General features: G+C 46.2%; 1 protein-coding gene across 1 annotated transcript in view; it reads left to right on the forward strand.

Moving 5' to 3' along the window:
* Positions 1 to 27,333, forward strand: part of RFT1 (RFT1 homolog) — a 44,091-nt gene extending 16,758 nt beyond the window's left edge. The window contains exons 7-13 of the mRNA XM_025376091.1: positions 5,555 to 5,633; positions 10,907 to 10,957; positions 11,958 to 12,088; positions 13,949 to 14,093; positions 18,460 to 18,565; positions 25,701 to 25,950; positions 26,271 to 27,333. Of these exons, the coding sequence (XP_025231876.1) occupies positions 5,555 to 5,633; positions 10,907 to 10,957; positions 11,958 to 12,088; positions 13,949 to 14,093; positions 18,460 to 18,565; positions 25,701 to 25,950; positions 26,271 to 26,438 (930 nt within the window). The 3' untranslated portion in view covers positions 26,439 to 27,333. The remainder of the gene's footprint in view (positions 1 to 5,554; positions 5,634 to 10,906; positions 10,958 to 11,957; positions 12,089 to 13,948; positions 14,094 to 18,459; positions 18,566 to 25,700; positions 25,951 to 26,270) is intronic.
* Positions 27,334 to 27,958: the final 625 nt, after the last annotated feature.

Genomic DNA, 27,958 nt, shown 5'->3' on the forward strand with positions numbered 1-27,958 from the left:
GCCGAGGCGGGCGGATCACGAGGTCAGGAGATCGAGACCATCCTGGCTAACATGGTGAAACCCCGTCTCTACTAAAAATACAAAAAACTAGCCGGGCGTGGTGGCGGGCGCCTGTAGTCCCAGCTACTCGGAGGCTGAGGCAGGAGAATGGCCTGAACCTGGGAGGCGGAGCTTGCAGTGAGCCGAGATCGCGCCACTGCACTCCAGCCTGGGTGACACAGCGCGAGACTCCGTCTCAAAAAAAAAAAAAAAGAAAAAAAGAAAAAAAGAAGCTGGGTGTGGTGGCTCAAGCCTGTAATCCCAGCACTTTGGGAGACTGAAGTGGGAGGATTGTTTGAGCCCAGGAGTTTGAGACCAGCCTGGGAAACATGGTAAGAACCCCTCTCTACAAAAAATGTAAAAATTAGCTGGGCATGGTGGCACGTGCCTGTGATCCCAGCTATTCGGGGGGTTGAAGCAGGAGGATCACTTGAGCCCTGGAGGCTGAGGCTGCAGTAAGCTGTGTTCATGCTACTGCACTTTAGCCTGGGTGACAGAGTGAAACCCTGTCTCAAAAAAAAGAGGGAGAGAAAAGAAATGAGATGATTCTGAATGCATGCATGCAGTGTATGACTTTACCATGCGCAGCATGCCTGACTTGACTCCCCAGAGCAGCTTTCTGCACTGGGGACTTCCTTAATGGAAACTGGTCATATAATTATATTTATTATCAATTTGACCTAATTGTGAGATTTCCCTTCCCGTTCTTGTAGAACTCCATCTTCTTTAAAGATACTTATGTAACCTTATAATAATGGTACTTCAAATAATGGCTTCCGTTTATATTCATAGACATTTCTGAGGGATTTAAGATAAGAGATTTGCTAATATTTAAGTAAAGCTGAGGAATTTGACTCAGCAAGCATGTATTAAACTTTATTATGTGTTAAGCACTGTACCAGATGCCCTGAGTGAGGCCCCTACCCTCAGAACTTGCATGGTGATGGAGAGATAGGATCTGTACTCAACTGTGCTACAGGACTGTGTGTATCTAGTGTTATCAAAATAGAAGCACAGAGGAAGTACTGCTGAATTTCATCTAGGAACTTCAAGGAAGGCTTCATGGAGGAAGCTTCTTTTTTGCTGGACTTTGACATGTGGGTGGGCAGAGGTTAAATGTATATGTGTGGTAGAGATGGGCATTCGTGACCACAGAAGGAAAATTTGCTCAGTGCTTGTTATCTGCCCATCACTCTGTTGGAATTGGGAACGTAGAGATGCCTGGGGTACTTAGGTTGGCTGGACTATGGGGGAAGGGAGAGAAAGGAAAAAGTGGCAGGAAGTTATGAAGGAGAGTAAACCTGGCTGCCAGGCTAGGGTCAGTTGGCAGTGGCCTCCGTGCTATGGAGCTTGGGTTTAATTCAGGGGCAGTGGAGCCCCTGAAAGGTTTTTGAACAGCACCATGATCAAACTGTCTGTATTGAGGAGCTTGCCGTCTCTTACAGTTATAGTGTCTTATTTTTTTTCATTCAATCCTCATAGTGGCTCCATGAGACAGAACTTCTTATCCCATTTTGCAGATGAGAAAGCCAAGGCTTAGCAAAGTTAAGTATCTTGTTCACGGCGACATTTACACTAATAACTCAAGGAGCTGCAGGTCGAGCCCCAGTCTCCAAACTTGACTCCAAAGCCTGAAGCTGCAATGAGAAAGATAGGCTAGAGAAAGAGTAAGAAGTAAAAAAGCTCACTGGGAGCCTGTGGCAATTGTCCGGGTGAGGAGTAAGGACAGGGGAAGGATGGATGAAAGTGGGAAAATGGGTGAAGCTGGGGCAGCATCGATAGCCCCAGAGTGACTGGGAGAGGTGGAGCAAGAGGGAGAGGAAGGAGTGCTGTGTAGGGTGGAGGAGGTGATGGAGGGCAGTGGACGGGATGGTAGCCTCACACTCCCTAGTGACTCTTGTCATTGTGGTAAGGATGTGGCTGATCAGATCATCCTGAGTCAGAAGAGTTTGGGAAGTGGACGAGTGACTCAGGTGAAAGTGTGATGAGCCTCTGAGTTCTGATTCCGGACCTTCCCTGAGTTACCGTCCGTCACCTTTGACCACCCCAGCCGCCGTTTCTCCATTATTACTCTGAGGCAGTGGAATGGCTTGTTGGTCAGGGTATTCCGGGGAAATTCCCGGCTATTTAGATCAGCTCATCAGTACCAACCCAGCTATTGTGAAATAGGCCTCTTTTGACTGCCCGAAGTGACACCTCCATTCTGAATAGAATGGTAAAAGTCCACCACATGCTTCCTCTCTCCCACCACTCAGCCCCTGCCTGGAGAAGCCACATCCCAGATTGGATTTCCTGCCTCTGTGTCCTTAATGAGCACTTTAGTAAGTGGTGTCGCCATTCTTCTGAACCACAAGCCCATTTAAACCAAAGGCATTAGGAAAATCAAGGATGAGCTCTCAGCTTAGGTACACCATCATGATTTCATTCTCCCAAAGAACTTTGTCTTTAAAGAGCTCAATCATCTTCCCAAATCCATTCACAACCTGCAGCAAGCAGGCGTCACGAGAGCCTCATGACAAACAGCAGCCTTTGTTTCCTTTTAAAAGAAGACAGGTCCTGCTTTGCTGACCCCTGGGAGGACCACCACAGTATGGCAAGGGGTGAGAAGCAGTGTGAGAGAGAGAAGGTGCTGAAGCGGGCTGTGGCCAGAATCCAAGTCTGAAGATGACATGGTCCCCAGTGCCCCCTAGTGGTGGGAAGTTGTCTGGTGCTCTTTGTTCTGGGGAAAAGGAAGATGGCCTGTTTTAAGCATCTTGTGGCCCAATTTCCTTCTCATCAGGGAAGATTTACTCCTGAGCTAAAGAGATATCCTGGCATCTGCTCTAGGGTCTGTGATTCCCTGAGGGCAGCACTATTTGGGAGGATTCACACTTGTGCTCCCTGTGTCTGGAAAAAAGGCTCAGAAACCAAGGGGTAAAGAGAATGGGGGCTAGAAGTGATCCTTGCTTTCAGAGGTGCTCTAGACTTGCCCTGTCCTAAATAGTAGCCACCAGCCACATGTGGCTATAGAGCATTCTGGAATGTAGCTAGTCTGAATTGAGATGAGTCATAAATGCAAAATACATGTTGGATTTCAAAGTCTTAATATGAAAAAAAAATTTATTTGTTTTATTAATTTATTTTACTTTTTTTATTTTTTTGAGACAGAGTCTCGCTCTGTCACCCAGGCTGGAGTGCAGTGGCATGATCTCAGTTGACTGCAAGCTCCACCTCCCGGGTTTACGCCATTATCCTGCCTCAGCCTCCTGAGTAACTGGGACTACAGGCGCCCGCCACCACACCCGGCTAATTTTTTGTATTTTTAGTATAGACGGGGTCTCACCGTGTTAGCCAGGATGGTCTCGATCTCCTGACCTCGTGATCGACCTGCCTCAATCTCCCAAAGTGCTGGGATTACAGGTGTGAGCCACCGTGCCCAGCCGAAAAAAATATTTTTACATGGATTACTTGTTGAAATGATAATATTTTGCTTAAATAAATATATTAAAATTAATTTCACTTGTTTCTTTTTCCTGTGCACTGTGGCTGCTAGAAAATTTAACATTACATTTCTACTGGATAGCATTGCTCTTCACGGATGGGCTTTGTGCCCAGAACAGGGGCCCACATGACTAAGACAGGTTTCAGGCCTGCCTTGGGCCCACTTCCAGAGCTGTGGCTAACCTTTTGGAGGGGTAGAGTGGGCTTGGCCCTCCCCTTCCAAAAAGCCCTTTGAAATCCTACCATTCAGAAGTCATCACTTTGTATAATCACAACTTTTCAAAATGCAAGTACCCCAGGATTAAAAGCCTAACATCAACCAGGCATGGTGGCTCACACCTGGAATCCCAGTACTTTGGGAGCCAAGGTGGGAGGATTGCTTGAGGCCAGGAGTTTGAGACCAGCCTGGGCAATGCAGCAAGACCTCACTCTACAAAAATTTTAAAAATGAACCAGGCATGGTGGCACACACCTGTAGTCCCAGCTATTCTGGAGGCTGAGGGGGGAAGATGTCTTGAGCCTGGGAGTTTGAGGTTATAGTGAGCTATGATCACACCACTGTATTCCAACCTGGGTGATAGAGTGAGACCCTGTTTCTAAAACAAAATGAAACAGAAAGCCAAACACCTAGTCTAAATATTCTGGGATCCCAGGGTGCCTACAAGATAGAGGAGGGGGCCCCAGAGAGAGCTGTGGGAGGTAGAAAAATAGGAGTTGGAGGATACTGAGCCCCCTGGCTGCCTTGCTCTTCCATTTTGTGCTCAGCTCCCTGGCTTTGAAGCCACCTGTCTCTTAACAGGTTGACCTGTACCCTACCTGTTTCTTTGTCCTTGGGAAATGGGCCATTTGGTGCCTGCTGGGAGTTTTATTTATTTATTTATTTTTGAGCCAGATTCTTGCTCTGTCACCCAGACTGGAGTGCAGTGATGCCATCTCAGCTCACTGCAACCTCTGTCTTCCAGGTTCAAGTGATTCTTGTGCCGCAGCCTCCCAAGTAGTTAAGATTACAGACACATACCACCACGCCCAGCTCATTTTTGTACTTTTAGTGGAGATGGGGTTTTTGCCTTTTTGCAGGCTGGTCTCAAGCTTCTGGCCTCAAGTGATCCACCCACCTCAGCCTCCCAAAGTGTTGTGATTATAGTCGTGAGCCACCTCACCTGGCCTGGAGTTTTAGAAGAGTCATATCAGAAATTTTATTTTCGGCTGGGCGCGGTGGCTCACGCCTGTAATCCTAGCACTTTGAGAGGCTGAGGCGGGCGGATCATGAGGTCGCGAGATCGAGACCATCCTGGCCAACATAGTGAAACCCCGTCTCTACTAAGAATACAAAAAATTAGCTGAGCGTGGTGGCACGTGCCTCTAGTCCCTGCTACTCGGGAGGCTGAGGCAGGGGAATCACTTGAACCTGAGAGGCGGAGGTTGCAGTGAGCCAAGATCGTGCCTTTGCACTCCAGCCTGGCAACAGAGTGAGACTCTGTCTCAAAAAAAAAAAAAAAAAAAAAAAAAGAAATTTTATTTCCTCCATTCCTCTGTCATACCCATTCTGAGTCATTTACCTGACCTGTGAAAGCTAAATTTCTTTTGAAATACAGAGGGGCACCTCCTATACTTTGTGTAAAATGGCCCTGGATGGCTGAACATAGCATTACAATGTGCAGTATATGGAGCAGAATTTGTTCTGCAGCCTGGCATGCTTTAGACAGTTTTTAAGGAAAGAACAAACTGTGAGCTGTATGTGTTATCTGTGGACAGTGTACTGTGTGGGCCCCCAAGGGACAGCAGCAATTCTTTAGGGGTCTTAGTATATGAGTCTTGGGCAGGCCCTTACAGACTTTGGCTTTGTGTTTAGTAATGTAAATTCTTCCCCAGTGTTTGTGAGATGGCTTCTGTGTGCTTAGCATTGAATGAGGATTCAGTGGAGACTATCCAAGTTGGGATTTAGGGATCAGAATGCATTTGCCTCTCATGTAGCATTGCATTCTTAGACTTGCAATGCCTGTGATGTTTTGTTTTGTTTTGTTTTCTCTTCTAGGCACTTATCAACTGGAAAGAGGCTAAGCTGACTTGGAGTTTTTTCAAACAGTCTTTCTTGAAACAGATTTTGACAGAAGGTAAGTTGACGGTCACTCTGAATGGTCGGGAGACCATAGTAGAAGGGGATTTCATAGGACTGCCAATTACCTGGGTCCAGATCACCTGTTTAGAGCCTCTGGGGCTGAAGAACTTCAGAAATGGGAGGAGGGGGCTTAATACAGAGAACGAAACCAACGTCTATTTAGTTTTGTGCTTTACTTAGGTGGTCTAATTTAAATCTCTCCACAGCCTTGTAAGAAAGATATTATTCCCATTCATTATGGATGAGGAAACTGAGAGTCAGTGAGGTTGCAGAACTTCTTTAGGGTTTTGTAGTAACAGGGAACAGCTTAATTGGGATCCAGGTCTAACTCCAAAACCCCATGTTATATGATTTTTATGAGTTTATTATAAAAGTATTATATCAGTTACATAAAACTATTATTATCTTTTTTTTTTTTTTTTTTTTTTTGAGATGGAGACTTGCTCCATCGCCCAGGCTCTGGAGTGCAGTGGCTCCATCTCAGCTCACTGCACGCTCCGCCTCCTGAGTTCATGCGGTTCTTCTGCCTCAGCCTCCCGAGTAGCTGGGACTACAGGCGCCACCACCACACCTGGCTAATTTTTTTGTATTTTTAGTAGAGATGGGGTTTCACTGTGTTAGCCAGGATGGTCTCGATCTCCTGACCTCGTGATCCGCCCACCTCGGCCTCCCAAAGTGCTGGGATTACGGGTGTGAGCTACTGCACTTGGCTGGGATTTATTTTCTTAAACAATAAAATGCGCTTGTATGAGAGTTTGGTCAGACTTTGGTCTTTTCAGTTTACCTATGACAGAGCTCAATGTGGAGGGCCAGCAAGGGGCTGGACGCACATTTGGTTTTTGTATGTATATGTGTTGGTTTATTTGTACCCAGCTTTAATTAGAAAAATGAGATTTTAAGGCAACTATTAAGTTGCTGAAGGTGGTAGTTTCTCTCTTCATATATATTTCATATCCATATACCTATTACTGAATGTATTTTTTAATCTTTTCAAAAATTATCTTTTAATTATAAAATATAGTCCCATTAGAAAAAAATAAGAACATAGAAAAAATAATGCTAGCATTCTAATACAACTGTTATTATCTTGGTATTTTATTTTCCCCCCATCTGTATTTTTTGTTCTTTATGTTTCCAAAGAAAAGCAGCTCCCCCTATGCCTCACTTTCCCTGTCTGTGAACAAGGGGATAGAACCAGGCAGTGTCTGAGGGCTCTCTGATCTTTAAGAGTGCACACATGCTTCTAGCCTAACCTTATAACTTTGCTATTACAAAAATGAAACTGTTCCGAGGCCTTCTTGGGGAAGGGAGGGTCAGAAGCCTCGGAAGAGCTGAGTGAAGGGCCTGAGCACTTAGCTCCTGGAGAGCAGGGAGTGTGCCGTTCACCACTGCCACTGCCTCCCTGTGGCCTGGCACAGGAGGGCTGTGCAGCATGTATTTGTGAATGGAGTAAGAAAAGGCAACAAGGTAACTATTGTGAAATGGTGTGTGATGATAGTTCATGTTGTTGTAAGAACAGGAAAATCGGTTGTAAGAACAGGAGGGAGTTTTGGAAAGGACAGTTGCTCATATGCACTTTTTTCCTTCCAAGGTTTTAAGAGCAGTTTTAATGAGTTTGAGGAATGGATCCAGTCCAAGTGATGGCCCTAAATTGGTTTTCTGGATTGCAGACAACACATGTCTCTAGACATGTCTTTGCAGCAGCTGGTTTAAGTTTACTGCAAACAAAAGCCTCCAGAGCTCAACCTGAATGCCGTGCCAGGAGCCTGCTCCATGGGTGGATCCCCCTAGCCTGACTCCCTGACTGGCACAGTGCCATTAGGAACTTCTCAGGGCCTCCATCTCTGTGGCTGTGAAATAAGGAAGTTGCCTGACTGAGATCCTCAGATTCGTTATTTTTTATTTTTTATTTTTTTTGAGACAGAGTCTCGCTCTGTCGCCCAGGCTGGAGTGCAGCAGCGCACGGTCTCTGCTCACTGCAAGCTGCGCCTCCCGGGTTCACGCCATTCTCCTGCCTCAGCCTCCCGAGTAGCTGGAACTACAGGTGCCCGCCACTATGGCCAGCTAATTTTTTGTGTTATTTTTAGTAGAGATGGGGTTTCACTGTGTTAGCCAGGATGGTCTCGATCTCCTGACCTCGTGATCCACCTGCCTCGGCCTCCCAAAGTGCTGGGATTATAGACATGAGCCACTGCCCCCGGCCCGTTATATTTTTAAAACTATAGCTCTAAAAAAGTTGAAATCCCCAGTTTTTTTTTGGTTGTTGTTTTTTGTTTTTTTGTAGATAGGGTCTCGCTCTGTCACCCAGGCTGGAATGCAGTGGTGCAACACAGCTCGCTGCAGTCTTGACCTCTCAGGCTCAAGTGATCCTCCCACCTCAGCCTCCCAAGTAGCTGGGACTACAGGCAAGGCACCTACCAATACGCCTAGCTAATATTTTAAATTTTGTAGGGACAGGGTCTTGTGATGTTGCTCAGACTGGTCTTGAACTCCTGGACTCAAGCGATCCTCCTGCCTCGGCCTCCCAAAATGCTGGACTTACAGGCATGAGCCACTGAGCTGGGCCTGAAATCACTTTTTGTAGTAGCAAAAATGTATGTGCTGTTACTTCTGCCCCCACATTTCCTGAACAGTATGCCAGGTGCTGAGAATACTGAGATGAATGAGTAACAGGCCATGGCCTCAAGCATTTCATTCTCTCACCAAAGATATAGACGTTTGTGTGGTTAACTGTTACTGGGCTGTGAGGGGTGTAGTACTTGGAAACTCATTTCCTAGAGCTTTGCTAGGAAACCAGGGTCATAGAGATGACTGAGAGGGGCTCTTGCCCTCAGGGAGTTTATAGAATGTAGGAAGGAGAGCCTATTCTGCCAAAAGACAGGGAGGGCCCTGCAGAAAAGACACTCTAGGTGATGAGAATGACAAGAGCCAAGGCAGGCCCAGCCCGACTCAAAGCAGCTGGAGGGCTAAAACCTGGGAGGTAGGGTGCAGCAGAAGATGACAGGGTGATGAGGGTGAGGTTGACGAAGGGAAGCCAAAATGATAGCTTGGGGTCAGTGTATAAAAGCCCGCAAATACAGAATTAAGGAGCCTGGACTTTTTGCAAACATTAAAGAGCCATTTTGGCCAGGCGCAGTGGCTCACGCCTGTAATCCCAGCACTGTGGGAGGCAGAGGAGGGCAGATCACCTGAGGTCAGGAGTTCGAGACCAGCCTGGCTAGCACAGTGAAACCCCATCTCTACTAAAAATACAAAAATTACCTGGGCGTGGTGGTGGGTACCTGTAATCTCAGCTACCCAGGAGGCACAGGCTGTAGTAAGCCCAGATAGCGCCATTGCACTCCAGCCTGGGCAACAAGAGTGAAACTCTGTTTCAAAAGAAAAAAAAAGAGAGAGCCATTTAAAGATATGAAAGCAGGCCGGGTGCATTGGCTCACGCCTGTAATCCCAGCACTTTGGGAGGCTGAGGTGGGAGGTCAGGAGTGCAAAACCAGTCTGGCTAGCGTGGCAAAACCCCGTTCCCACTAAAAACTGAAAAAATTAGCCGGGCATGGTGGCGGGCGCCTGTAATCCCAGCTACTCAAGAGGCTGAGGCAGAAGAATCGCTTGAACCCAGGAAGCAGAAGTTGCAGTGAATGAGATCATGCCACTGCACTCCAGTCTGGGTGACAGAGCAAGACTCCGTCTAAAAAAAAAAAAAAAAAAAAAAAGGAAAGCAGAGACTGATTTAAGAGCTGTGTTTGAGGCTGGGCGCAGTGGCTCACACCTGTAATCCCAGCACTTTGGGAGGCCAAGGTGGGTGAATCACTTGAGGTCAGGAGTTTGAAACTAGCCTGGCCAACATGGTGAAACCCGTCTACTAAAAATACAAAAAAAAAAAAGAAAAAAAATTGCTGGGTGTGGTGGTGGGCGTCTGTAATCCCAGCTACTCGGGAGGCTGAGGCAAGAGAATCTCTTATGTCCGGGAGGTAGAGCTTTCAGTGAGCTGAGATGGCACCACTGCACTCCAGCCTGGGCAGCAGAGCAAGACTCAGTCTCAAAAAAAATAAAAGCAACAACGACAAAACAAAACTGTATTTGCACAAGCTGGAACTGTTAGCAGTGAGGGTAGATGCAAGCAGCACAGAGACACAGGCCTATGAGGACCCGCAGTGATCCCTACCACAAACACAGTGGCAGGGGCTTGGAGAAAGAGGCTGGGTGGGAGAAAGCCTTGAGAGAAGATCCTCACTGCTTCCAGCCTCTTGATGCTTTCCTTTTTGAGCAAGTTACTAGGAGGTGAGAATTTGCCCTTCAGGGCGCGGGCACTGTTTAGTGCTCTTTTCCCATAGTGGTCAACACTTTTTCCTCATAGATGAGAAGCTTCACGAAAGCCAGGGGGATGGGAGCCCTGGCTGGTGTCTTCACCTTGAAGGCATTAGACTGTCTTACATTTGAATCATGAACTCAGGCCTGATTTTTGTAGTAGCAAAAATGTATGTGCTGTTGCTTCTGCCCCCTCAGGCCTGAGTTCCTGATTCAAATCTAAGACAGTCTAATGCCTTGACAGCCCCAGGGAGCTGTCTCCACCCCTGAGGAACCCTTGGATAAGCTTGTGCGTATAATCATGGATGCTTCACAGATAATTTACACGCAGATTATCTGACCTCCCCTTAAAACTTGGGACCATTGCCTGCGCATGGTAGCTCACGCCTGTAATCCCAGCACTTTGGGAGGTGGAGACGGCGGATCATGAGGTCAGGAGATCGAGACCACCCCGTCTCTACTAAAAATACAAAAATATTAGCCGGGCGTGGTGGCGGGCGCCTGTAGTCCCAGCTACTCGGGAGGTTGAGGCAGGAGAATGGCATGAACCTGGGAGATGGAGCTTGCAGTGAGCCAAGATTGCGCCACTGCACTCCGCCTGGGCAACAGAGCAAGACTCCGTCTCAAAAAAAAAAAAAAACTTGGGACCATCATTTTCATTATTAACATTTAATAATCTCCACATACTTTTTTAAAAACTTATTTTTATACTTTTTTATTATTTTTTTTTATTTTTAATTTTACTGGCTTGGAGATTCGCTGTCAATGAAGTCCTCAGCACTTTCCAAATTGTTACTTTGAGATTATTTGAAATCAACATTAGGACAAGGATATGTCTTTAACTGATTATCTAATATTTCTCCTTTATTTGTCAGCTGGAAAAGTTGATAGCTAGTAAGAGAAAGGAAACAATAAAGTAATGTGCATTTGACATTGCTAATTATTTTGCTTTTTTGTTTATAGGCGAGCGATACGTGATGACATTTTTGAACGTATTGAATTTTGGTGATCAGGGTAAGATGAAATTCTGTAGTGTTTTAATTAAAGGTTAATACTATTAATAGATACTTCCTAACATTTTTCTCTAATATATTTAATGAAAGATGAACCTGAAGATTAAAAAAAATCCTGAAGATTGTAAATTGTAGGTCTTCGTACTGACTGTGCCCTCCAATGTGACTTTGGTGGCAGGTGTTCTGGTGAGACCCTGGCCCTCTAGTTCGCCTCCTAAGAGCTCTGGTGTTCATTTTGGGGGGTGGGAGGTGCCAAGAGAGGAGAAAAGGGAGCTCACCATCACAGCCACAAGAATCTGCCCCATATTTGTGTAGCTACATAGTCTTTTAGTATTTTCATTTTTATCTTTTAATGTAATACCAAAGTAATGGAAATCAAATAGAAAAACATCAACTTTGCATTAATGACCTGTATAAGAAAGTACTGTTGATGGAAGCATTCTGTATCTTGACTGTACCAATGTTGGTGTCCTGGTTGTAATATTGTACTACAGTTTTACAAAATGTTACCACTGGGTAAAGGGTATATGGGATCCCTCTATTACTTCCTTTTTTTTTTTTTTTTGAGACAGGGTCTCACTCTCTTGCCCTCTTGCCCGGGCTGGAGTGCAGTGGTACCATCACAGCTCACTGCAGCCTCAACTTTCTGGGCTTGGGTTTGGGTGATTCCCCCCACCTCAGCCTCCCAAATAACTGGGACTACAAATGCACACCACCATGCCTGGCTAATTTTTTCCGTTTTTGTAGAGACAGGGTTTCTTCATGTTTCCCAGGCTCATCTCAAACTCCTGGGCTCAAGCAGTCCACCCACTCTGGCCTCCCAAAGTGCTGGGAATACAGTCATGAGCCACCATGCCCGGCCACTGTAACTCTGTGTGAATCTATAATTATCTGAAGATAAACAAACTTTAATGAAATATTAAATAACAATTTTAATAGTGCTGTGAAAATTAAAGTAGAAAAACCAACATGATTGTTGTTTCTTCTTTTTTGTTTTGTAGGTGTGTATGATATAGTGAATAATCTTGGCTCCCTTGTGGCCAGATTAATTTTCCAGCCCATAGAGGAAAGTTTTTATATATTTTTTGCTAAGGTGCTGGAGAGGGAAAAGGATGCCACACTTCAGAAGCAGGTAGTGTTGGTTCTTATATCATCTCTCAAGTGAATTCTCCCTTTAATTGCAAGACAAACAGATAGGAATGTGAAGCAGTCTGTTTCTCTTCTGTTTGATCAGGAATTTTCTTACAGATTTCATTCTTCTATTACATTCTGTATGATAACGGGACCCAGGGCTCACCTCTTCTTTCGTGGCCTTCTCCCTTTGCTCTTGGCTGTCCCTTCCTTCTCACCCCTTTGTTATATTCTTTGTGACCTTTCTCTTTTTTTTTTTTTTGAGATAGAGTCTTGCTCTGACGCCTAGCCTGGAGTGCAGTGGCGTGACCTCGGCTCACTGCAACCTCCACCTCCCAGGTTCAAACAATTCTCCTGCCTCAGCCTCCTGATGAGTAGCTGGGACTACAGGCATGCACCACCACAGCCAGCTAATTGTTGTGTTTTTAGTAGAGATGGGGTTTTGCCATATTGGCCAGGCTGGTCTTGAACTCCCGACCTCAGGCAATCTGCCCACTTCAGCCTCCCAGAGTGCTAGGATTACAGGCATGAGCCACCGTACCCGGCCATGTGACCTTACTCTTGATCCAGCCCTCTCAGGACTCTCTGAAGCTGTCCCCATTGCCCTGCAGATGCCCAGCCATGGGCTAGTCTTAGGCATAAGAATGCCTCCCCTATCCTCAGAGTCTCAAGAGCCAAAGGATGCAGAAGTTGGAGCCAGGCTAATCGAGGAAGGAGAGGATGTGGTTGTTGGCTTTCACTCACCACACCAATTGTTTAAGCTTCTTACAACTGGGACGTGCCCAGAGCCACACTCTGACTATAAGATTCTATATACTCAGGTTGGTAAATACAGAAGAAGAGATTTTAATCTAGGCGTATCTGGTTGTAGGAGCTTCACTTTTTCCAAAACCACTGAAAATGTCTGAGTTCTAGAATAGCAAGCTAGTTCAGCCTCTTGCATGTCTTAGAAGATATTTAGTAAAATACAGTTTATGCACAATATCTCAAAATGAGCTAATCTGGTACTCAGTCTGATTTAGGAATATTTTCCCAAGAGTACAATCACAGTAACATCATAATTTTGGAATGTTTAGCAGGAGAGGCACAGAGCTGGCTAGTGTACATGAAAAGTTGCTGCACATTTAAGAATAAATATTAGGGCCGGGCGTGGTGGCTCACGCCTGTAATCCCAGCACTTTGGGAGGCCAAGGCGGGCGGATCACGAGGTCAGGAGATCGAGACCATCCTGGCTAACACAGTGAAACCCCGTCTCTACTAAAAATACAAAAAATTAGCCGGGCGTGGTGGTGGGCGCCTGTGGTCCCAGCTACTCGGGAGGCTGAGGCAGGTGAATGGCGTGAACCCGGGAGGCAGAGCTTGCAGTGAGCTGAGATTGTGCCACTGCACTCCAGCCTGGGTGAGAGCGAGACTCCGTCTCAAAAAAAAAAAAAAAAAAGAATATTAGTGGCCTGGTGCAGTGGCTCATGCCTGTAAGCCTCATGCTTTGGGAGGCCAAGGCAGGAGGATTGCTTGAGGCCAGGAGTTTGAGATTAGCCTGGCCAACACAGTGAGACTCCCTTCTCTATTTCTATTAAAAAATAAATAAATTAAATAAATATCAGAGGGGAAAGTGCATGTTTCCTAAGCAATATTTGAAACAATTTATCCCAAGTGAATTGAAAACTAAGCCTCCCCCTTACTGAGGAGACACACACTTTTTCCTTCATTTGCTAATTGACATGAAAACAAACACGCTACCAAAAAAATAGTGATATCCACCACGTCGTTGGAAGAGTGAACTGAAAAACAGTGAAGGGAGAAGGCCAGTTTTCTTCAGCTCATGATTCATCCAACTTCCTTCCCTCTTCCCTGACCCCAGGAGGACGTTGCTGTGGCCGCTGCAGTCTTGGAGTCCCTGCTCAAGCTGGCCCTGCTGGCTGGCCTGACCATCACTGTTTTTGGCTTTGCCTATTCTCAGCTGGCTCTGGATGTCTACGGAGGGGCCATGCTTAGCTCAGGATCCGGTACGCACAAGAGTTTTTCTGGATTTTTTCTGATTTCCCAACAGAAATAGAAGGGTCACGAAATTCAAGAACTTGTGCACACACAGTTGATATCTGTGTCGGTGTAGGGAAAACTGTCTGGTGGCGGGGGCTGTGGGACTGTTCCCCTCATTCAACTCCAGACACACACTCAAGGTATAGGCAGGGGCTTTGGCGCCAGGACGATCAGCTTCCCCAGCCTCACTTGAATAAGTTATTAGGACTTCTCCTTGCTATTGGCTTTCCTCTCGGGCCTAGAATGTGTTTTGCCAAGCGCTTCCCTGTGCTCCCTCTGGGGTGAGGGAGGAAGGCAGAGGGCAGGCGGTAATGAGTCCCCACTTGGTACTAAACACATCTGAAGATAGTAAATGCCACATAAATCTCCCAGCCTGATGCATAAAAGCCTCTGAAGGATAACCCAAAGCCATTTGCAGAGAATAAAATTGATCTCTGCAAATAAAAGGGTATATTTAATCCAGTGACTCTCAGTTTTTGAAGAAGAAAAGTATTGAATGTGTCTAATTTTGAAACACCAGACTGCTGAGGATCTCACAGCACTTCTTGGGCCTTGGGGACTTCACCAGTTTCAAAATGTGCTGGGCTGTAAGCTGGCAGTCCATTTGCAGTGTTTCATCTTGGGTTCAGCAAAGATGTTTTTAATTTCTTAGGTCACTGGACAAGAACCCTGAGGACTTCTTTCTGCTGCCCCATCTCAATATAAAGGGCTTTGTCAAATGCCATTTTACAAGTTCACTAGCATGTTTTAGTCTCCACTACAACGGGGCCCAAACTTTCAGTGTTAGGGGAAGAAGGGCCAAGCTTCTATACCAGAGCAAAGGTCATTAAGTTTGGAGAAACACCTGCTGTGAAACCAATGAAGTGGTTTGCAGCTCCCTGGGGCTTGTGCTGTGAGAAGTACATTTCCATCAGGCAGCTGCGGGAGGCCTCATTAGGAAGGCATTAGTAAGTTTATGGGCAGAGATTGGGAATTCAACTATTCTATAGAAGCTCTTCCCCTTTAGAAAGCAATCACCAAGGAGCAGCCTTTAATGTCACACAGTCACAGGGCATTGCCTCAAGGAGGGGGCTGTCCCATCATTATCATGACTCAGCCCATCATCTTAGTTTTGAAAGTGTCCTCAGTTGTGTACTTGTCTTTGCCTTCACCCTGGAAGTGGACTACTTACCTGTGAGCTGTACTGGCCATCTCCAGATGTGGGACTCGGACACGCACAGACAGGCTTTTGTGTAGGGGTGTGGCTTCTTTTCCATTGTTTGGGATTAGCACTGTATTTAATTAGGGGCTTTGTAAGTGTTCTGGAGGCTTTTCTTAGAAATCTTTCTTACACCTAGCTTTGCTTTGCTTTTTCTTTTCTTTTTTCTTGGTAACTCACAGAACACCTAGCTTTGCTATCCTTAAGCAAAACCCAAACATTCACAGAATTTCCCCAAGATTTCTCACATTTTTCTCTTAGGTGCTTCTCGCTTGCCCCTCTGCCTTTTACTTTTTCTTCTCTATCCCCTTGTCTTAATGAACTAGGGCTGCCATGACAAAGTACCACAGACTGCGTGGCTTTAAACAACAGAACATATTGTCCATCAGTTCTGGAGGCCAGAAGCGCACAATGAAGCTATGGCCAGGACCATGTTATCTCTGAAGTCTCGAGGAGAGGCCCCTTCCTGCCTCTTCTAGTTTCTAGTGGTTGCTGGCATCCTGGTGTTCCTTGACTTGCAGCTGCAGCACTGCGGTCACACGCTGTGTTCTCTTTGTCTTCACATCGTCATCCCCCTGCGCTCTTCACGTCCTCATCCCCCTGCGCATGTCTGCCTCAGTGTGCAAGTTTCCCCCACTTTTTTTTTTTTAAATGAGACGAAATCTCACTCTGTCACCCAGGGTGGAGTGCAGTGGTGCGATCTCAGCTCACTGCAACCTCCCAGGTTCAAGAGACTCTCCCGCCTTAGCCTCCCGAGTAGCTGAAATTACAGGCACACCCTACCATACCCGGCTAAGTTTGTGTATATTTAGTAGAGATGGGGTTTCGCCATGTTGGCCAGGCTGGTCTCAAACTCCTGACCTCAGGTGATCTGCCCCCCTTTGGCATCCCAAAGTGCTGGGATTATAAGCATGAGCCACTGCACCTGGCCAAGTTTCCTCTTTTTATAAGGACACCTGTCATATTGGATCAGGGCCTGCCCTAATGACCTCATTTGAACTCAGTTTTCTTCATGAAGACCCTGTTTCCAAATAAGGTCAGATTCTCAGGTACCGCTGGTCAGGACATCAACATATCTATTTTGGGGGGACAGTTCAACCTAAAACACCTCTCAATTCAGTCTACAATTGAAGGTTGGTTCCGTTCTTGAATTCCCCAAATGGATGCAAAACCCTTTACGTGAGTCACTGCTTCACGTCAGAGTTTGTGTTGCTCTCCATGCCTCACAACAGCCCACTGTTCACCTACTGATGGGCCCACCTGTGCCATTAGCGTTCGGTTGCCAGGTAAGGAGGCCTGCCACTCCTCTCTGCTTCTGCCAGGGAGAGGAGGATGGGGAGAAGCAGGAGGCACACTTGAGCATAGCCTTGAGTCTCCTGGGTGCAGAGCGTGGTCCCTGCCTCCCTTCCTGTAGTCACCATCAGCTGGGGTAGGGGCCAGGCTGCTTCCTGCAGCGGCTTGACAAGCAAAATGCAATGTGAGGTGATAAACATGGAATCTGAGACAGGGCCGTGGAAAATGGTTTTTTGTTGGGCATCAGGACTGCCCTGTTACTGCCATAAAACTGTTTAGGTTCCCACAGCATGGAGATCTTTTATATTAAACAGCTTTCATAAACCCTGAATGAGTTCCAGATTCTGAGACTCCGGAACTTCAGTCCCCCCTCCTTTTCTTTTAGTGGTTACTTTTTTTTTTTTTTCCTTTGTTGAGGTATAATTTACATAAAGTAAAATGCTGTTCTCTTAAGAGTACAGTTTGATAAGTTTTGACAAATATGTCCAAAAAGTCCCATGTAACTACCAAACAGATTCAGATATAGAATATCTCCATTTCCCTAGAAAGTTCTTTTGGGACCCTTTCTAGTCAACCACCCCACTCCACCTCAGATCATGGATCAGTATTTATTTTAAAAAGAATTTCATATCAATGAAATGCAGCATGTGTGCTCTTGCATTTGGCGTATTTCCTTTAATACAAAGTTTTTGAGATTCTTCCCCCCGTGGTTTCACATAGATGAGTGATTTTTATTATCTTTTCTTGCTAAGTATTCCTTTGTGTGGATGGCCCACGTTTTGTTTATTCTTTCTTCTGTTGATGGTCAGTTTTGGCTATTATGAATCAAACTACTACAGATGTTTTTGTGTAAGTGTTTTTGTGAACATGTGTGTTCATTTCTGTTGGATGTATACCTAGGGGTGCAATTGCTGGGTCATAGGTTAGGTGTATGTTTATTTTATTAGGTGCTTGATTATGGCCCTCTTAAAAGGGGGGAATCAATCCCATTTGTAAGCCTCCTGTTCTCTGGTTAGAAGATTTTTCCAAAGCTTGTTAGCTATAGAACTGCATTACTTTGTTTTAGAAGAAAATACCATTACGGGCACTAGTTCTCACTTTGGATTTGTGTAATTTTCTGCTGGTCCTGGGCCCTGGGCATTTGTTAAAGGTCTTTTGTTTAGGACCTGCTCAACTGAGATTCCCTTAACATACAGGGTCACTAGTGACTTTGAGTTCAAACCACCAGGCCTATTCATGCTGATGGAAAAAGTGAACAGACTTGTTTGCTAGCCAGATAAGCTTTTAGTTGTCTAGCAAGAGATCTGTACATTTATTCATAATTTTTTTTTTTTTTTTTTTGAGATAGGGTCTTGTTCTGTCACCCAGGCTGAAGTGCAGTGGCACTATCATGGCTCACTGCAGCTCTGACCTCCCCAGACTCAAGTGATCCTCCCATCTCAACCTCCCGAGTAGCTGGGACTACAGGCACGCCCACCACACGCAGCTAACTTTTGTGTTTTTGGTAGAGACGGGGTTTCATCATGTTGCCCAGGCTAGTCTCGAATCTCTGGGCTCTAGCAGTCTGCCAGCCTTGGCCTCCCAAAGTGCTAGGATTACAGGCATGAGCCACCATGCCCAGCTTGTCCTTTTGTTTTTTGCGGATTATTTAGTCAATGCCGTAGAATGCTGGGAATCCTTCTAGATAATTAAGACCCTGAGCTCGAGCATGCAGTCTGTCCATTGCTGATACCAGCAGACCTCATAGTCTGGTTCTGGTTCTCTGGGTACTCAGCAGCGCTGAGGTTACATGTGGGCCTTCTGATTGGGCTCTGGAGTCTCAGTGAGTTGTTTCCTTGTAGGTCCTGTTTTGCTGCGTTCCTACTGTTTCTATGTTCTCCTGCTTGCCATCAATGGAGTGACAGAATGTTTCACATTTGCTGCTATGAGCAAAGAGGAGGTCGACAGGTGGGTAACCTAGCAGGTACACCTTTAATCATGGCCTTCAGCCAAAATGAAGTAACTTGTCAAGCTTTTTGCTTTTCATTCTGAACGTGCATTTACAGATGGTTGTTATAGAGGCAACACTTAGTCCACCAGTGTGGTGCTTCCCTGGGATCTCTGTGGCACCAGCATGGTTCAGCAAGTGGCCCCACCATAGGGCTGGGAGACAGCAACTACTCTTTGCCTCCCCATTGTGGAGGGAGAAACATTGGCTCTGAAAGGTTACATTAGTCCAGGTTTGCAGAGTCAGGCACCAGACAAGCTAGATTCCCATTCCTTCACCTCGTTGCTCACCCCAGAAGAGTGGTCCTCCAGTAAGTTACTGAGGAGCTTCTTCAAGATGCACATTCCTACCCCTGAGAACCTGAATGGTGGGTCTTCGAGAATCTCAGGGATTCTGTGACGCTTCTGAGAAAAGCCCAAATACACACATACATCTTGCCATAATTTTTTCTCAACTGTTGACTCCAGATCAGGATTCCTGTCCTGGAATCCCTACCACGGTGTTGTTTTTACCGTGACAGCTGGTCTGGGCCAGCAGTTTCCAAAGCCCTAGAATCTGTAACCTTGCCTCTGTAACCTTGAGTGCTGGTGAGGGCCCTCAGAGGCCTGGCCGTGAGGTGGGATGGGGAAGGAGTATCTCAAATGGGGACCCTTCCCCCTCCTCTGTGTGTGTCCTTTCCTGGGCTGGCTCATGTAAAAGCTTAGGGACTTTGTTTGCTACACAGTGACTGAGAACTAGAGTCCAGACCAGCAGGTCTCAGTCCAGATTGATGAGATTCTTCTAGGAATTTCTGGTCCACTCCCAGCCCAGCTGAATTAGAATCTTAGAAGGCTTGAGCCAGGGAATCTGTTTATTACACAGCTCTAGGCAATTCTGATTCTAGGGCTTTGGAAACTGCTGGCCCAGACCAACTGTCACGGTAAAAACAACACGGAGCAATGTGACCCAGGACGCACTTAGGTGTGTGTGACTGAGGCATGAGTTCACAAGGCAGGAAGTGCCCCAGTTATGCACAGGACACACTGATGCTTTCTACTCTGTCTTCTATTTTGTTTTTCAAAAATGCCATGCCATTACCCTCTAAATTGATTTCCCAGCCTAGTAGTAGGTCACAACCCATAGTTTTAAAATAGTGGTCTAGATGTGGTTTTCACCTCAGATAGTTAAATTTATAGCTGTAGAGTAGAACTGCTTTGAGTCTATCCTCTTCTTTCCCCGTGGATGAAAAAATCTATTTCAATTTAGCTTTGAAAATACTATGTTTTTATTTGAAAGCTGCTTCTAACATTGAATAACTTAAAACTATAATTGGAAACACGCGAAATGAGGCACTATTAGAGTGGAAAGAGCGGGACTAGGAGTGTATCTCCTTGAGGGGAATTTTGTTACGGTAACTTCAGTGTTAGTGTTGAAGGGGTGAATCAAAATCAAACCCATTTAAAATGTTTTTATAAATTGCAACCAAATTGTGAGGGAATATGGACAGTGGCTGGTTGCTTTCTTTTCTCTTATATCTTATATATTTCTTGTATTGAACCAAAGGAAACAAGTTTTTAAGTTAGTTGTAATGGAATTTCGATAGTATATAAACATCTGGAAAATTATTTTCATGGTATTAGTCAACATAGAGAAAAAACAGAGCCCAGAGCACCTTCTAGTGCAGTTCCCACGTGGGGTAACTGACCTCCCTAAGAGTAAAATGTGACATTAAGTGCAGTTTTGAGACACGTATAAAACACAATAGCTCCAGTTCTTTCTGGGCCCCTGGCTCCAGCACCTGGGTCTGGTCTGAGCACATGGAGCACCTGGGCTCATCACAGACGTCAGCATTTTTTTTTTTTAATCCTTGTGAGTTTTAACAGACATAAAACTCTAGCAAGGATTTTTATAGTAGAATTGGATAGCTTAGTTAACTGTTACAATCAGTTACAAAGACTTTACATTGGACATTTCAGATTCTGAATAGAAAAAAAGCAGGCATTTTACTTAACCAACTTAAGGTTAACCAGTGTTTTTCTGAATAAAAATAGAGCATTTGGGCCGGGCACAGTGGCTCACGCCTGTAATCCCAGCACTTTGGGAGGCTGGGGTGGGTGGATCACCTGAGATCAGGAGTTCGAGACCAGCCTGTCCAAAATGGTGAAACCCCATCTCTACTAAAAATACAAAAATTAGCCGGGTGTAGTGGCGCACACCTGTAATCCCAGCTACTCGGGAGCCTGAAGCACAAGAATCACTTGAACCTGGGAAGCGGAGGTTGCAGTGAGTGGAGATCATGCCATTGTACTCCAGCCTAGGCCACAGAGAGATTCTGTCTCAAAAAAAAAAAAAAAAAATAGAGCATTTGGTTGTATAGGAAATATTAAAACATCCTTTGAATTGCGGGTTACTTTTTTTTTTTTTGAGACAGAGTCTTGCTGTGTGGCCCAGGCTGGTGTGCAGTGGTGTGATCTCGGCTCACTGCAACCTCCGCCTCCCAGGTTCAAGTGCTTCTCCTGACTCAGCCTCCCGAGTAGCTGGGATTACAGTTGCGCAACCATGCCCAGCTAATTTTCTTTTTGTTTTTAGTAGAGACAGGGTTTCACCATGTTGGCCAGCCTGGTCTCGAACTGACCTCAGGTGATCTGCCCGTCTCGGCCTCCCAAAGTGCTGGGATTATAAGCGTGAGCCAACGTGCCTGGCCTGGTTGTTTTTTTTAATAATCTTATAATATATATAGAATCCGACTAATAGATTTTTCATTATACCTTATAGAATAATTTTTGTTGTTTTGTTAAGGCTGTCTAATTTTCTTTCATTAGAAAACAATGCCTCTCTAACAGGCATTGTTTTAAGCTCTAGGAATACAGCAATGAATAAGACAGATGGGATTTCTGCTCTCCTGGAGCTGATGGTGGGGAGGCAGATAGCAAACAAGTAAATTAATAAGAAAATGTGACGTGCTGAGAATGAAAAACGGGTATATAGTGAGTGGTAGGGGCCCTTTAGATCGGGTATGCTGGGCAGGCCCGTATAGCACAGCAACATTTAGGATGACCAAGAAGGTGGTCTAAGATGGGGGCAGAGCCTTCTAGGCAAAGAGAGATCAGTTGTGTAAAGGCCCAAGATTGACAGCTCTTTTTTTTTTTTTTTTTTTTTTGAGATGGAGTCTGTCTCTGTCCCCCAGGCTGGAGTGCAGTGGCCGGATCTCAGCTCACTGCAAGCTCCGCCTCCCAGGTTCATGCCATTCTCCTGCCTCAGCCTCCCGAGTAGCTGGGACTACAGGCGCCCGCCACCTCACCTGGCTAGTTTTTTGTATTTTTTTTTTAGTAGAGACGGGGTTTCACCGTGTTAGCCAGGATGGTCTCGATCTCCTGACCTCGTGATCTGCCCGTCTCGGCCTCCCAAAGTGCTGGGATTACAGGCTTGAGCCACCACGCCCGGCTGATTGACAGCTCTTTTGTCTGATTTGTTGGCCTTTGAGCTTTGAGTGCCAAAGTGGACTCCATAACTGTCAAATGAAGGATGGGTATGATCTTTTCACTTTGGCACATAAGACATCAGTGCCATCCTTTTCATGGCTGTGAAGGCTCCATTATATGGCTGTGCCTTGATGTATTCAACCAGCACCTGCTGGGAGCTGCTTCAGGTGGTGCTAGAGTTGATATCCTCGACCATCCATCCTTTTTTTTTCTACTTTTTTTGAGACAGGGTTTCACTCTGTCACCCAGGCTGAAGTGCAGTGGTACAATCATAGCTTACTACAGCCTGACCTCTTAGGCTTAATCGATCCTTCCACCTCAGCCTCCTGAGTAGCTGAGACTACAGGTGTGTACTACCATGCCCAGCTAGTTTTTGTATTTTTTGTAGAGATGGAGTGTCTGGGCGCCATGTTGCCCAGGCTGGTCTCCAACTCCTGGGCTCAAGCGATCTGCCTGCCTTAGCCTCCCAAATGCTGGGATTACAGGCATGAGCCACTGTGCCCAGCCAATCCATCTTTTAATAAGCTTGATTTTAAGTCCAGTATTTTCTTGGGACCATGGAGAAATAAGCATTCATAAATAATTTACTGTTTATGTTAACCAAACCTTACAGGACAGTCATATTGTCACTGATTAATAATTTTGCTTTGATTTTAAAAATTGATTTTTTTTTTAAGATGGAGTCTTGCTCTGTCTCCAGGCTGGAGTACAGTGGCATGATCTCGGCTCACTGCAACCCCCGCATCACGGGTTCAAGCGATTCTCCTGCCTCTGCCTCCTGAGTAGCTGGGACTACAGGTGCGCACCACCACGCCCAGCTAATTTTTGTATTTTTCGTAGAGACAGGGTTTCACCATGTTGGCCAGGCTGGTCTCGATCTCTTGACCTCGCGATCTACCCGCCTCGGCCTCCCAAAGTGCTGGGATTACAGGCATGAGCCACCGCGTCCAGCCAAAAAAGTATATTTTAATGCGTTTTTTAAATTCTCATTTTTTCCTGAAGTGGATTATGCCTTTAAGGCTATAGATTTGTGAATTCTGGAAAGTTCAGCAGCTGCAGAGCCCTCTTGTAGTGGCAGACAATGGACCCCATCATCAGCTCCTCTCAGATGGCCATGCCAAAGAGGCTGTGCTGTTGAATGCGTCTCTGCTTGAATTAGCGTGAATTAACTATTGGTTTTATTCATTATTGTTATTTTACTGGGAGTTGGGGAAGGACAGCTAAAAGTTTGTGAATCTATGACTTAAACTCCAAGGATTGATATAGTAGACTGTTCTGAGATAGTTTCTGAAAAACGGGTTACATATCTCTGCTGCTTTGTGGAAAAGAGGTCAAAGTACCGGTCTATGATGGGTCCCATTTGAGTGGCTTGTTCTGAAGTTGACCTTTCTGATTACTAATTAGTAGTGAAAAAACTTCCCCTGTGAGGTACAGGCTCTTGTACTTCATTAAAAGAGACTCTCTCTGGACTGAAAAGCAAATAAACTCCCTCTCTGGAACTCCAGATGAAAGCACATCTCTCCTGTTGGAGTATGGTTGTGTGTGTGTGTGTGTGTGTGTGTGTGTGTAGTATTTTTACCACCCACTTTGATAAAGCGTATCTCCACAGCACGCAGCACCTTGGCCTGAATCAGCCAAGGACTTATACCTGGGCATTCAGGGGATGCAGTGGCTTGCCTTCCGTTTTCTTTTTGGTAGAGACATGGTCTCACTATGTTGTCCAGGCTGATCTCAAACTCTTGGCCTCAAGCAATTCTCCTGCCTCAACCTCCCCATGTGCTGGGATTACCAGCATAGTTCTAGGGTACTGGCCAAGTTCTAGGGCCTCCTCCCACACCTGCAGAATCAGGAACTCTGGTGGTGAAGGCCAGCCATATGCATTTTTAAGTCATCATTATATTTTGAGACAGGGTGTTGCTCTGTTGCCCAGGCTGGAGTGCAGTGGCATGATCATAGCTCACCATAGCCTTGAACTCCTGGGCTCAAGCCTTCCTCCTCTCTCAGCCTCCCAAGTAGCTGGGACAACAGGTGTGTATCACAGCTAGTTTTTAAAATTTTTTGTAGAGACAGGGTCTCATGATGTTGCCCAGGCTGATCTGAAACTCTTAGGCTCAAGTGATCCTCCCACTTCAGCCTCCCAAGTAGCTAGGACTGCAGGTGTGTGCCACCATCCCTGGATAATTTTTACTGGTTTTTGTAGAGATGGGTCTACTAGCTATGTTGTCCGGGCTGATCTCGAACTCCTGGCCTCAAGCAATCCTCCCACCACCTCAGCCTCCCAAAGCACTGGGATTACGCTTTCTTTTTTTCTTTCTTTCTTTCTTTTTTTTTTTTTTTGTTTTTTGAGACAGAGTCTTGCTCTGTTGCCCAGGCTGGAGTGCAGTGGCGCGATCTCGGCTCACTGCAAGCTCTGCCTCCCGGGTTCACGCCATTCTCCTGCCTCAGCCTCCTGAGGAGCTAGGACTACAGGCACCCACCACCACACCCAGCTAATTTTTTGTGTTTTTAGTAGAGACAGGGTTTCACCGTGTTAGCCAGGATGGTCTCGATCTCCTGACCTCGTAATCCGCCTGCCTCGGCCTCCCCAAGTGCTGGGATTACAGGCGTGAGCCACCGCGCCCAGCCGGATTACGCTTTCTTACCACCCCTCATGTGCAGAACCTGGGTGGTGGCCTCTGAGGTTTTCTAGCCCAGCAGACATGGCTTGAGGATGTCAAAAGTTTGGTTCCCTCAACAGCTATATACTTAGAGTGCCTGCTTGGTGCTAGGCAGAAACCAGAGGCTGGGGGATTTTGTTCTTGGCTGTACAAGCCTTTTGGAGGACTATGGCAGCTATTTTGTGTTTGCTGAGAATCTGTTTTCTTTTTGGAGAACTGAAGATAACTAAGTGATGTGCCGCTTTGAAATCAGAGAAGTGCAAGAAGCGCCAGGATCAAAGCGCTCTAGAGATACAGGGAGTGGGAGTGAGGATATGCAAGAGTCTGAAAAACAGCAAAGGTGATCCAGGCTTTGGTTCAGTTCCCATTTCATTTTGGAGGTCAGTCATTTGCTTTGAATGGTGTCTACTGCCCAAGGTTACTGGGAGCTGCATCTCCCAAGGGCAGTGGTGTGAGGTACTGAAGCTTAGAGGTCAGAAGTCCGGCTGAGTGTTACCTCACTCGTGAGGCAGATTACTCAGCCTCTCTGTGCTGCTTCCCTTGTCTGTGAAATAAATCCAAGCTCTGCAGGGCAAGGCCCATGTGTGTTCATTCACCATTGTGTCCCCAGCACTCCTCACAGGGCCTGTCACAGAGTTAGCATCCAATATCTAATTATTACCCTGGTCACATTCTTGTATCTCACGTTGAGGACTTGAGCTGAACAGGGTTTTTATGTTTTGATCACAAAGTGTCACTTAACTAACCAATTATTATCTTCAAAAAACATACATCTCTTGAGTTGTTTCTTACCCTTCTGTTCAGGGTAAGGGGACAGGGACATTCCCATGGTCTCCATGTGGCATTCAATGTTATGAAAACCTGGATTCTGGGAACACAGGTTCTTTCTGTGAGGTGATGTTCATGGCCGCTGTTTTGGGAGCAGCCTTGTCCGGGGCGAGGTCCCCACTGCCCTGCTTTGCCTGTCTCCTCCCCAGGTACAATTTTGTGATGCTGGCCCTGTCCTCCTCATTCCTGGTGTTATCCTATCTCTTGACCCGTTGGTGTGGCAGCGTGGGCTTCATCTTGGCCAACTGCTTTAACATGGGCATTCGGATCACACAGAGCCTTTGCTTCATCCACCGCTACTACCGAAGGAGCCCCCACAGACCCCTGGCGGGCCTGCACCTGTCGCCGGTCCTGCTCGGGACATTTGCCCTCGGCGGTGGGGTTACTGCTGTTTCAGAGGTGAGACTCCCTGAGCCATCATGCCACATGCTCCTGCAGCTGCCCCGCTGTCCCTCCCTCTAGGCCTCCCCTTCCTGCCCTGCCTGAACCAACTGGACAAGGATTTGCCTCCTCCTGTCCCCTCCCCATGCCTCTGGGGCAGCATCTTCTGATAGATGTGACAAGAGAATGTTGCCATTAGGGAGAGAATGGACCCGCAGTATGGCTGTTATACCTTTTATCTGACTTAGAAACTGGAACCACAGCGGCCTTCCCTGGCTGGTCCCAGAGGAAGGAGGTATAGACTGAGGAACGGGCACTGACAATTGTTTCTTTCCCAGGTGTTCCTCTGCTGTGAGCAGGGCTGGCCAGCCAGACTGGCACACATTGCTGTGGGGGCCTTCTGTCTGGGAGCAACTCTCGGGACAGCATTCCTCACGGAGACCAAGCTGATCCATTTCCTCAGGACTCAGTTAGGTGTGCCCAGACGCACTGACAAAATGACGTGACTTCAGGGAAGCCTGGACACCTGAGGCACCTGGACCAGCTATGGGCGGTTCTGTGGGTGGAACACATATTCTGTGTAAGAGCCCCCCGAGGGCTCTGCAGCGGAGTGACAGCAAGCCCAGAGGTGAGGCACCAGAGAGAGCATGAGACACCTGTGACCATTCGAAGTCTGAAATGCGGAGGAGGAGTTTCATTTTTAAGTGAAGACCAAAAAGCCCTTTAAAAATAATAGAGTTTTTTCATCATTTTATTTTCTCTTTTACTAATGTACTCATTCCTTTTGAGTGTGATTGGCCTTTGGAGCTACATGCTCCAACAAACTATGTCTTAATTGTTAACAATTATCTGGCCCAGAAAAAGAGATGCAACGATTTTACCCTTCAGAGGAATTTTGAACGTCTTCTGTAAAAGAGAGAGCAAGACCTCTCTCTTTCATTCACCACATGAAAACAGAGCGTGGCCCTGAAGTTGTGGCTTTCTCTGTGTCAACACTGTGGTCTGAGTTTTTAGAGAAGGAAAAATGCTACTCAGTGAGAAATCCAAGAAATGAAACCAGAAAGGTTTTCAGATCACATTTCCCAGAGTGAGTTAGGGAGAATCTTGCCTGTCATGATCACACTGTTCCCCGCCGCCCCGGGTCAGCACATACTTGACCCAGAGTGGGCTCTCAAGATTTGTTAACTGAAGGGTGGGTGAAAGCTGGCTGGAGACTCCTGGCCTGGCCACCTGCAAGAAGCGGACTTTGAAGAAAACTGTGATCCAGTTGAACCATTTTGTCTCTGAAGGGAATACTGCTTTGCAGCTTTCTGTAACTTCTCACATGGGAATTGCACTGGTGACAGATAAGATTTAACAGATGTATTTTTTTATCTTCAGAATAAGACAGGGCAAACTCTATATGGCAAGTATTACTGAGTCAGGCCCCTCCTGCTGACCCATTATTTCCAGCACTGATCAATATAACCAAATTCCGGCCCCAGGACAAGAGTGGCAGGCATGGGGACCTGGTGCTGCAGGCTACAGTGTGAGCCCAGGCATTCTGAACCTTGCAACCTGCACCCTGCAGGTGAGATCATGAGCAGTGTTCTGGAGTGTAAAGTGTTTTTTCTTTTTTCATTAATGTATTAATTCCTTTTGGATATTAACTCCCCTCAGACCTACATGCACAAACTATAACTTGGATGTTAATAATCCTCTCACTCAGTGCCCCAAACCTTCTGTGTGTACACCCAGAGAGAGGGCCAGTAAGGGCAACTGCTATCATGCATTAAAATGCATGTATTTAAATCTGCTTGCCCAGAGCCAGTACCCAGGGGCTAAGGATCAAGACCTGTCAGTACACCAAGACTGGGGCCCAGTCACCCTGGCAGGTTTTTATCTACTCAGAGGGAGAATGCTTTGCACTAAGCGGGAGAAAAGCAGCTAAATGCAAGGTGTCCTGAACAATTAGAGGACCTCCAAAGCATGGCCTCAGTCATGCCTTCATAGGGCAAGGTCAGGCCAGCTCAGAAAAATGGATGGT

The sequence above is a fragment of the Theropithecus gelada genome, chromosome 2, assembly GCF_003255815.1.
Source record: "Theropithecus gelada isolate Dixy chromosome 2, Tgel_1.0, whole genome shotgun sequence".
NCBI lineage: Eukaryota > Metazoa > Chordata > Mammalia > Primates > Cercopithecidae > Theropithecus > Theropithecus gelada.